An 11,153-nucleotide genomic window follows, 5' to 3' on the forward strand; every position below is an offset into this window, starting at 1 on the left:
GGAAATGTTCTGTTATTTAAATGCTTATCTGTTACTTAGGTAGATTGATGTAGTATGAGAGGCCATGGAGGAAGTCTGAGTCTAAAACGTGAAAATGCAGTTAAAAGTCCAAAATCTATACCTTTCTTCACATTTTACAAAGTGGGCCAGTAGGCCAGATTAGAGCCTCTGATGTGTCCCCGGCCCATTTGACACCCCTGCCTACACCACTACGCCATCCCCACCCAGACCCGTAGATACGAAGCAGAATAGAGCCATGCTTTCATGTTGTTTAAGACCAATTCTGACCTGATCATCTGAGTGTTGCAGCAGAAGTTGAGACCCATCAGACCCGGCAACATTTTTAAATCTTCTATTGTCACATTTTGTGTGGAGTTGTAGCCTCAGTTTCTAGTTTCCTCACCGGTGTGGTCTGCTGCTGCTGTAATTTGGAAAAATCCCAGCAGATCAGCAGTATCTGAAATAATTCTGGCACATGCAATCATGCTACGTTCAAAGTCAGTTTGAGCTTCAGCAGCTCATATGGAGCCTGTCTACATGCCTAAATGCAGTGAGGTGCTGCCATGTGATTGGCTAAGATATTTGCAATGAAGATCATATCAACAATTATATGTTAACCTTTCTCATCGTCTCATAAAAGGGTCGAGAGTGTACAGAAAAACAAAAAACGTCAAAGCCAACAGATGCTCCACACAATCCATTAAATCTGCTGTCGTTTTAAAAACTTCTTTTTTCTCTGTTCCCCGCGGATGAAGGTGAAATTGAGCTGGGAACTGCCTCCTTCTTCAGACCTTTAGCTACACCCAGCAAAACAACTTCTTTTATTGAACTACCACAGATTTTATTTAACTGTAGAAAACTTACTGAACCTGAAACACCGGATAGCAGATCGTTTACGACATTCACAAACCTGAATCAGCGTGAACGTTTCTGTTTCTGACAGTTTTACATGTTGTTAAGCAACATGAACGTTGGGCACCAACGTCGTTTTACTGTTTACAACATTTATCGCTTCGATTCCGCTAAACTTTAACACATGCAAAGTAGTTGGATTTTTTATTTTATTTTTTTAAAGGTGACAAATGTGTCTCAACATATCAACGCCTGAGAGGTCACTGACACCCGACTACGACTCCACGATGTCACTTGAAGCCAGGTGAGCATGAAGCGACCAATATAACCAGGAAGAACTGCACAGTCATCAAAAATGATGTTCTTACTACATTCAAGTGTGAGGTAGGGATCTTTATCGCCGTGTACTGTGTGTTAGGTATAAGTCTGCAGGCCACACACACGGGTACAGCAGCAGCAGCCTAAGGGACGAAAGCTCCCGGTGAGAGGCGGGCAGATAATACCGATACCAACGCTGGTATCAGATCGATACTAGCGTGATAGGACCGTTACTTTGTTTCTATCCTGTTACGTCCCCCCAAAGGGGTCTAGGGATGCGAGTGAGGGGACCAGTAACAAATGAGTCCAGAACAGAATGAAAGGAAAACAGAGGTGTTTTTAGTAAATAAAATAGTCTTTATTATAGATAATCTTAACATAAAGAGTCGGCAATGCCGTTTTACCAATAACACTTGGAAAAAGGAAAAAAGGTTGCAATAACAAAGAACACAACAACCAAACAAGAACTCCACACCACGAGGAGGCACTTCCAGGGGCCCACAAGCTCACCCTATCACTAGCAGCAGCCCACACTACTCACATAAAGCAGCTATACTATTCCCACAACTCCACACCAAGAACACCCCACTCTGCTCACAGCTCATCCCCAGCTTATATGATCTCAGAGAGGTGATTGCTGACTGGGCCCAGGTGGTAAATGAGTCCAATGAGCAGCAGCTGTGTCCTGGGGAGATAGCAGAGCAAGAGAGAGACAGAGGGGTGGAGCAAGAGAGGAGGAGGCGGAGAAAAACACCACGCCCACACAAGGGCAGTATCAGGAGGCCCAGCTAGGGCCCTAACATATCCTCTGTGGTCTGTATAAGCCCAGGTGTTTCTTGAAATGTAATAAATAAAAATATCTTCGAGAATACTGATTTACACTAGGGTCACAGCAAACATTTACTCAGCCAATCACATGGCAGCAAATTTAACAATGTAAGCATGTTGACATGTTCAAGTCGTGCTCCTGAAGTTCAAACAGTGCATCAGAATGGAGGAGAAAGGTTATTTAGGAACTTGAGATTCCCATCATAAACATACAGCTGAAACTGCTCAGAGTTTTTGGTCCATGTTGACATGATAACCTCACACAATGTTTCCAACACTGTGCTGAATCTATGCCATGAAGAATTTAGCCCAAAGTGGTCCAACCCATTACTAGAAAAGTGTACCTAATAAAATGGCTGGTGATTGCATATTAACATTTACAAGTGTTGGATGTTTCATGCACTCTAGAAATGACATTTAATACAACATTTACTCATGCCCTGGCGTGATGCTGATCGACTGTGATGATGGTTTGGAGTTCTGGGTGAATTTTTATTCTCTCAGTCATTTTTGTAATAGGTTAGTTCCCATTTTATCAGCACAACTTAACAGTGACATAATGGACTTTTTAAATAAAGCATAGATAGATTATAAGCAGACACCACACTAAAATGAGTGCTTATAAATCGTTTTAAATGAATTTTTGTCCTAATGCAAAAAAAACCATTGAATTTAAAGACTTTAATTAATTTAATCTCACTTTTTTTTTAAAGAAATTGTTTTATTATTTTAAACAGCAGTAAAAGACAGATTTTATCAGTAAGGACACACTGCTCATTGCTTTTTACTGTAAGTGGAAAAAACATGCTTATATATGTAGTCAACCCACAGAGACCCACTTTGAGGCAGACCAATTTTCAGGTTACAGCCGTCATCTGGAAAGCACGCTGTTATCCAAATACCGCTAGTAACAAACAGGAGGCCTCTACATCTTCTTTCAGTCCAATTATTCAGCAACTGTGGTGCAAAATCTGACTAAAATGTCTCTTTCAATATCTTATACAGTAGCTCAAGGCAGTGTACCTGTGACCACAGCGAGGCCTTTGATGATGTACTGAAGTACGTCGGTAAGCTTCAGGAAAGCCACAGCCAACTTGAAGAACACTTTAAAAACTTAAATGCGAGTCACCAACGAGACTACTCTTTGCTCTTTGAGGACCTTAAAGACCTACAGAACAGGTACTATATTACTCTATACAGCTGTGTAGGCTGAAACCATCTGCTGTTTTTATGTAGCGTTGTGTTTTGCAGAAGGGAATCTCTAGAAGAGCGATTCATTGACTTGACAGAACAGTATCAGAATGAAGTTTGGAACTTGAAAAAAGAGTTAGCTGCCACAGCGGAGAAGAGTGCTGATCGGTCTTCTGATGCAACACAAGATTTTTATGCAAGTTTCAAATAATGTTTTCCCATGACAAGAGAAGTTGTTCCAGTATGTAACCGATGTGCTGATTCTTCCTTTCTGTACAAATTTTTTTTTAAAAAAAATCCAGATTTACTCTTTACTATTCCACCTCAGAAAAAAAACTCCAAAAACAGATTCTGACAGGGCTTCAATTCTGTCTCTGGCCTGCAGGAGGTGCTGGAGGCTTGTGAGAGACGCCAGTTCAAGCTGGAGCAGCAGCAGCAGAAAGAAGAGGATGCAGGGCATCCAGAGACACGGGCCAATACCACTGCACAGACAGTACTTGAAAAACTAATCGATGTATCGCTAGCCTTTATAACTGTGCTTTTGGTGCTGATGTCCACAGTGAGCAGCTGGGTGGCCCCATTTTTCAAGACAGCCCTTCTAATGTTTTGCACGCTGCTTTTTCTGGTCCTTTTGTCTTTCCTGTGGAGGCACTGGAATGTTATTTTAGAGTATCACCAGTTACCCTTCTGCAATTAACATCTTGGAAACAAATAAAATGAATGCAGACACCCCTCCGTTATCTTTATTACTGCAGTGTATGGAAACTTAAATCTAGTGCATGTGTCTTACTACAGAAAGCAATAGCCCATACAGTGAAGTCCGAGTTACACAGGAATGAATCCTTTGTTTACAGGACATGAATCTACAGCTGAGGATGGTCAACATAGTCAGGGACATGCACCGATTTATAGAAACAGTGACTTAGTTTGGTGAAGAGCCCACTAGGTCAGCTCATTTACACAATTGTCTGCTGAGACTTGCGCAAATATGGTTCACTCAGAAAAGCTGTCACCTGAACGTTAAGTTCAGAATGTTTGCAGATGAACAACTTTTTATTTTGAAACCAGGTTACACAGCATTATAGACTTGCCGTCATAAACTCACAATTGCAAAAATCGGTCAAGTTTCTTTCATTGTAGGACATGTTAGACCTTCAGTAGCACAAATGCAGAAGGTCTGAAGTAAATTAGGCGCCAGATTCAATACATTTGCAATGCTTGGGGTTAGTTATTGTATAGTCTAGTATTAAAGGTAATTAGAATATACTCAAATGCACTCGAGCTAAAAATTTAGATTTATTTGATAAACGATATAAAAACAGTCTAGAATTACAAGTTTAATCTTCAGACTTTGTCCCTCGTTTTCCGCTTGATTTAGAAGCCACTTTACTGTCCACTTTGGCAACCTTGGCCTTTCCAGGCTTTGACTCCTTTGTTTTCTTTGCTTTAGTCTTGGTCGAGTCAGCAGTTTCCTCACCATCCCCAGTCGGTTTAGCTTTTTTAGCCTTTGGCTTCTTTGCTGGAGCAACCTTTGATGTAGAAGCCTCTTCATCCTTCAACTTTTTGGGAGGCTTTGAGTCCTAAAAGGCAAAAGGGGAATTTAGGAAACAGCAGTAGATTGAATGTCAGAATTTTATGAACACTGGAGAGAACGTAAACTACTTTACCAGACAAATAAGAGATCCTATGAAAACTGACATGTTCAGGACACTTTACCAAGCCATTAACCCCTTAAAGCCTGAATTGTAACGCAATTGCCAGAAAATTCACTTTAAGATGAATCTGACAAATGATCAAACACACTCCAAATAAAGTCACATGTAAATAAAATACATCAAATTTGCTATATCTGGCTTAAAATAAATGCTCAAGTTGTGCAATTTGGGATTTTTTTTTTCCAGGATTTCTCCAGTGAGGCTGTACATTTTGTTGAACTTTATAGTTCTGCAAAAGTAACATTCTGACCATGAATATAGATGTAAACTACCATGAGCTTCATCCACATTCTTAAATACATGAAGAGTCACTTCCCAACTTCTCATCTAAAGCCAAACTTGCGCCCGCTCACCTCTTTGGACTTTGTTTGTTCATTTGCAGCGTCTTTCTTCTTTGTGGCACCTGTAAGAAATGACGAGTTGACACCGAGTAACAGCTTACATTACTGCTCACTCGAGGTTTAACGGTCATTCATACCCGCTTTCCTGGGCTTCTTGGCTCCATCCTTGGCTGCTTTTGGAGACTTCTTCACACTGGGCTCTGCGTTTTCGGCTTTTGGTTTAGTCTTCGGTGCAAGCTTAATAAAGACGAAACCCGTAATTGACATTTGAACTCTTCGTTTGAACGCAGCTGCAGATGTAACCTCTTACCCTAAATCTCCTCGTGGCCGTTGTCGCGCTGGAGTTTCCAGGCTTCACCAGCGTCCCATTTTCCACTCCCTTCTTCAGGTTTTTGCGAACTAAAGTCTTCAGCCTCGCCAAATCCACCGACGGATATTTTTCGGTGATATACTTCAGTATCGCCTGGGATGAAACCCCTTTGCGCGAGTCCAACGCTTGAAGTGCTTCTTTCACCATGATGGCCGTGGATGGATGAGGCGCAGCATCTACGCAGAGTAAATTTACATATAATTTTTAAAGTTCGTTCCATCTTAAAGATTTTCGCCTTTTGCGCACAGACCTGATTTCTTTTCCGGCTTCTCATCCACCGACGCTTCGCTTGTGGATGAATCGGACAGCTCAGTGGAGTTTGCTGGTGGCCTTTTGGGAGGCATTTCACTAAAAATCTAATTTTAAAAACAGGACACAATAAAGGCAGACAAGCTAAAGTCTTAAAATATGCGTACTCTCCTTTTATTTGGCAACTGTCTCCGTTTTTATGCAGTTGTTTCCGGTATAATGAGACCAGGTGAACCGCATCGCTCCAGGTGTGGTAAATTAGGATTTGAAAGCCACCGCGGATTCATCCAACTTAATGTGTTATCACTGAATCCTGTCACCTCATCTGGAGTCAAAACACCCAAGCAGTGCTTCAAATGCACAGATAGCAAGACGACATTAAAACAACGCTGCCTTTTTATTTGAATCGTCGTTGTGGCTGAGACTGAAATCTCAGACCTAAATAAATGTCGGATCAATGTTAAATACTGATTAAACTTGACGGTGTGACGACAGTGACGTATGCTTTAATTGGCTGATCGAGCTTTTGGGAATAATATTTAAAAATCACGGATTTATGACCAAGAGACAACCTACCCAGGGACTGAAACGCACTTTATCACATGCATATCTTTGCTGACTGTATTTGGCACTTTATGCAACCTTTTGCACCTCTTTATGATGATATTTGTAATAGTAAAATAAACTGTTTTAGGTGGTTAAATGTTATGCTCAAAATTAGCTTTTGAGATGTGAATTTAATCATTTTTAGTTTTAAACAAGTTGTTGACAGGTTTCTAAAATTTCACGTGCTTTATTCACATTATGTTTTTGTATTTTCTTTTGTAGTTGGTGCAAATGCATTACACAGAGAATTTTCCTTTAGCTATAAGCAGTTCAAAGCTACAGTCTAGGCTGGATGGAGGCAGGACATCACAGAGGTAGGAGAAAATTCCCCAGACATAATTTCAAGCTAAATAAAATATTCTAAAAAGTATTTAACGTGAGTTAAATGAATAATAAGAAGTTTAATAAGGATAATGTATTCCAACATCATTACACTTTTATCCTGGCTGTAGATACAGAAGTACAATACTCTGAAGTATTGAGTATTGTTAGTAATTTGCCTTTTAATATGAGTTGAAATGCCACAAAAATTGATTAAATGAAATGTTTTTCTTTATCTAACTGGATAATTGTATGTTGATGTACATCAGTATGCCAAAATTAAAAGATGCCAGGTTATAACAAAACTGATCATTTATATCTGTAGTCCCAGGCCAGGTCACATAAAACATTAAAATGAACAAAGACATAAAGATATACAACAAAAATAAATACATAAATGAGTTCTGGGTGGTCACACACCTGCTTGCTATCAGCCAGTGTTTGAGATGCTCCCTATTTTTGTTGCTGTTTAGCTTTATTACTGAAGTTCTCCGGTCATGTTATTAATATTGTCTCAATATTATCTGAGGGTGCAAAACTGATTAAGAAACAATATCAATGCTCAATGCAGAATTCATCAAATTTAGACTGATAGCACAATGTTGAACAACTATTGTTTGCTATCTCAGTGTGCACACTTGTGTCTGTGTCAAAAGCAGATGCGTGTCACACATTGTAGACGTGCGAAAATGATCTTTACTTTAGTAATAACCACCTTAGTGGCTTCCGTGTTCTCATAGATAAAATTACCTCCTAGAGAAAAAGGACAGGAACTAAATTCGTACTCACAACTCATCACTGAAACTTTGTATCTAATTTACATATGAAGCAAAATCAAATTTAGATTGCTCAGTGACTACAGAGGCAGACTTGTGATGAGTGTAAAAATGTTTGCGTAGGTGAGGATGAGTTCATGCTTGAGTTCAGCCTTGGGTCTTGAAATGCCTACAAACAAAGAATGGCTTTGATATGTTTATATTGAGGACTTCAGAAACTCAGCCGCGGCTCCTCTGAAAACACAATGTAGTGGTGACATGATGGGTTTTCCATTCAGAGTATGTTTTATGAATTTTCCTCTGGGGCCACACAGGACACTGGGACTCTTGTGGTAAGCTTATAATCGGATAACATTAGTATTAAACAGAACTGAGTCCAGCTTATTGATGCAGCCCTTCACAACAGTCCCAATTTCCCATGTGGTCCCTTGAGAAAATGAATTAACCACTCGTGCATTTAATATTAGTTCTCCATCCATTTATTGAATTTGCATGCAGCATGCACCATTACATTATGCGACTTTATTTCTATTTTGTCTATTTCATAGAGAAACAACAGCTCCAGTAACCCTAAAAGATACAATGTAGTGGGCTCCATTTTGCATCTTTTCTCCTCCACCTTCATATGAATATAGTCTCCATGCGTTCATGTGTCTACAGACATACAACAAAAGAAACACAAATAACATATCAAGCAGACATTACTTAAAAAAGAGGCTGATGATTTGCAATGAGCCATTGATTGAGATGTCTTAAATGTTGGATATGTAGAGCGCTCTGTTATTGTCTCTGGGTTGCAAGTTGGTAAAAAAAAATCATGTTGATCATGGTCATGATTGTAACATTATTTCAGTATTATCCGAGAGTGCAGATGTAATTAAACTTAGTCTGATAGTGCAATGTTGAACATCTTTATGCATACTCAATTATTCAGGTAAGAAAATCTCCAAATGTTGATTCTGTTCATCTGGATGTAGTGTTTTCAGTGAATGCGGCACTTTCTGAATGTATCGTTCTCCCATCTGAAAAGCTGAGTCCCACTTTTGAGAATGTTGAACATCGTTTCAAGCTGTTGTTTAGTGCGGACATTTGTCTGTCAAGCAGATGTTATGATTGTTGTAGAAGTGTTAAAATATATCTATTTCAGTAATAACCATCATAGTGACTTCAGTGTTGTCATAAATACATTAATTTATTAGAACTAAATTTGATTTGACCTCTCATCACTGAAACTTTGAATGTATCTACATATGAAGCAAGAAAAAAAATTAGACTGCTCAGTAAAGAGGCAGAATATCAGGTAACAGGTTTATCAGGTAACAGCAGATACAAAAGATAAAATATAGAGTGCTTTACTGTCTTATGAACTAACTTATGAACTCTTCATGTGTATGCTTTAAAAATGCGTGACAATCTGTTATCACAGTAACAGGTTCTCTTATATCATACATGTTACTAAGTCTCAACAAGATGCATCCAGTATTATCGTGTCAGTATAGGGGTGGAGCAGGCGTGCCAGGAACTCACTATCACACCAAGCGACAGTACTAAGATGGTACATGAAGATAGTGAAATAATAATTTAGTGAATAAGGATAAGGTCTGTCAACTGGAGTGTGACGGACCAGCAGAGGGCTACGCTCAATAGCAATCAGCAATAATGAAGGTTACCGTTCGATGAATCCGAATATAACAGAATGAATGTCAGATAATATCCATTACGCTGAACTGAGCATATAAGTTACTGGTGCATAGAGCCTTTACCATCAAAGTATTGCTCAAGTAACTATACTTACCTCGTTGGGTTCTTGTCATAAACCGAGGTACTTTCGAAAGCTACATCATTGTGGCCTTTGGCTGTTGTTCAGTGCTGTTGCTTCCTGTCTTTTTAGTTTGAACAAGTTCTGCAAAATGACAATCAGTCTGTTCAATTTGGCTGTTGCAGTATTCAGCTTCATCATGGCTGGACACCTGCTGTTTGCCATCCTCATGAGTAAGTTAATCTCTGTAGATTTCACCATGAATGAACTCAGGGTCATCTTTGCAAATTACCTACATTTTTCATGGCTGGTGATTCTATGCAGGTTCGTTTATTGAGAAACTATTGTTCTTGTTGGATTAAATTAAATCTGCATTTATACAGCCTCAGAGCAAGAACTGACTTTAACTTTAACAGTTTAATTGTTTAAATGTTACATATGTAATAATATGCAGTTATTAACACATGCATGTATTTCCCTTGTTAGACATGTTATTTCTGACAGTTTCCTCTCATGAGTATCAAGTCCAAGGTCAGTCTCCAGTTTACAGTTTTAATTTCAAACTGTTCTTTTAGCATCATATGAACTGATACAGTCTGCAAATAACCAAGCAAAGTTTTCACACACTGTTTGTTTACAACAAAGTGTGTTGTCATAATAACCTTTTAGATATTTGATACGTGTATTTCCCTCTAATCTTTCAGCTCTTCTTCCACCAACACTGACAGTGAGCACATCAGTGAGCTCAGAGACAGACTCAGTCACATTACACTGTCAGCCACCAGCATCTGCCTCAGTTCATCACTGTTATTTTTATACTGGGGAGCAACAAAGTAACAAAGGCAACTCGTGTCTGCAGACACTGACAGGAACTGAACTGCTGTTTATGTCACATCAGAGATCACCTGCTGAGGTCAAAGTCAGATGCTTTTACACTGTGAAATATGGAGCTGTGAATTCTCCTTCACCGCACAGTGACACATCCTCCATCACCATACAAAGTAAGAGACTCTTCTTCCTGTTATTAGATCATTTATCATACAATCACATTTGGCAGGAATCTGGAGGACAGTGCTTCATGTTTAGGAGAGTATGTTAAAGTTAATTACAGTTGTTGTCAGTTATTACTTTGTTTGTATTTCATATAAAAACCTGTTATGATAAAACTATGATGGATTTCAGTTACACCTTTCTGTCTGTTCATATTAACAGACATGATGTGATGGTCCAGCTGATATTTAACCAGTTCAACATGTGTTTCTCACGCATCATCTGAGAAGGCTGAATGTCAAATTTTACTGATTCGTCAAATACATGTAAAATACATTTCAGCCTCCATGTGGTGTTAAAAGAAATTTCAGGGGATCAAAAAATGTTAACGTCAGTTGTAAAATATGATGACTGAGTGTTATAGTAGGACAGTTGTGATTATCACCGCTGTCGTTGTTTTTGTACTGGTAAAACATGCAGAATATGTGACTGATATCTAATGATACTGCATTGATCTTCATGTAGGTCAAACACCACAGATGAGCGTTCAGCATTTTAATGGAGAACATGTTCTCATCACTTGCTTACTGCCTGGATCTGTGAAAGATGACACAAGATGTAATCTGTACTTTGGAGAAGCAAGTCGTCCAGTCAGAAATCTAGCTGTCTCCAAGGAAAGCAACAGAAAAACCAAACAGAGGTTCTGCCAGTTTTATGTCCCAGTTGCTGATTTTTTGAGGCATTTACATTATGTTCAACAAAAAGATGCCAGCTGTGATTACACTTTGGAAAATGAACCCAACTCTTTGTCACCTCGCAGTGATCGATACAGCTTGA

At 39.1% G+C, this 11,153-nt stretch overlaps 2 protein-coding genes across 2 annotated transcripts; one reads left to right on the top strand and one right to left on the bottom strand.

The window, feature by feature from the left end:
* The first annotated feature begins 708 nt into the window (after positions 1-708).
* LOC102299849 (transmembrane and coiled-coil domains protein 1) lies at positions 709-3,944 on the top strand. Its single transcript, XM_005941527.3, has 4 exons — positions 709-1,156; positions 3,004-3,177; positions 3,250-3,385; positions 3,575-3,944. Exons 1-4 carry the CDS (start codon positions 1,083-1,085, stop codon positions 3,884-3,886), a joined length of 696 nt encoding a protein of 231 aa, XP_005941589.1. The 5' UTR covers positions 709-1,082; the 3' UTR covers positions 3,887-3,944.
* A 521-nt stretch (positions 3,945-4,465) lies between these two features.
* LOC102299540 (protein B4) lies at positions 4,466-6,069 on the bottom strand. The gene is made up of 5 exons (XM_005941526.3): positions 5,866-6,069; positions 5,556-5,791; positions 5,383-5,482; positions 5,258-5,307; positions 4,466-4,769 (listed from the first exon to the last, which is right to left on the bottom strand). The coding sequence occupies exons 1-5, from the start codon at positions 5,957-5,959 to the stop codon at positions 4,527-4,529; spliced, it is 723 nt and encodes a 240-aa protein (XP_005941588.1). The 5' UTR covers positions 5,960-6,069; the 3' UTR covers positions 4,466-4,526.
* Positions 6,070-11,153: the final 5,084 nt, after the last annotated feature.

Source organism: Haplochromis burtoni, unplaced genomic scaffold (genome assembly GCF_018398535.1).
Source record: "Haplochromis burtoni strain Fernald_Lab_line unplaced genomic scaffold, NCSU_Asbu1 Contig_300, whole genome shotgun sequence".
Lineage (NCBI taxonomy): Eukaryota > Metazoa > Chordata > Actinopteri > Cichliformes > Cichlidae > Haplochromis > Haplochromis burtoni.

What these genes read in the sequence shown, in the direction of transcription:
- LOC102299849 (XM_005941527.3), top strand. Translation starts at nt 1,083, where the DNA reads ATGTGTCTCAACATATCAACGCCTGAGAGGTCACTGACACCCGACTAC. An exon ending in ACGATGTCACTTGAAGCCAG is followed by an intron (nt 1,157 to 3,003) that starts GTGAGCATGAAG and finishes TATCTTATACAG; the next exon opens with TAGCTCAAGGCAGTGTACCT. An exon ending in CTTAAAGACCTACAGAACAG is followed by an intron (nt 3,178 to 3,249) that starts GTACTATATTAC and finishes TGTGTTTTGCAG; the next exon opens with AAGGGAATCTCTAGAAGAGC.
- LOC102299540 (XM_005941526.3), bottom strand. Translation starts at nt 5,959, where the DNA reads ATGCCTCCCAAAAGGCCACCAGCAAACTCCACTGAGCTGTCCGATTCA. An exon ending in CGGCCACGAGGAGATTTAGG is followed by an intron (nt 5,483 to 5,555) that starts GTAAGAGGTTAC and finishes GTCTTTATTAAG; the next exon opens with CTTGCACCGAAGACTAAACC. An exon ending in AACAAACAAAGTCCAAAGAG is followed by an intron (nt 4,770 to 5,257) that starts GTGAGCGGGCGC and finishes TTTGCCTTTTAG; the next exon opens with GACTCAAAGCCTCCCAAAAA.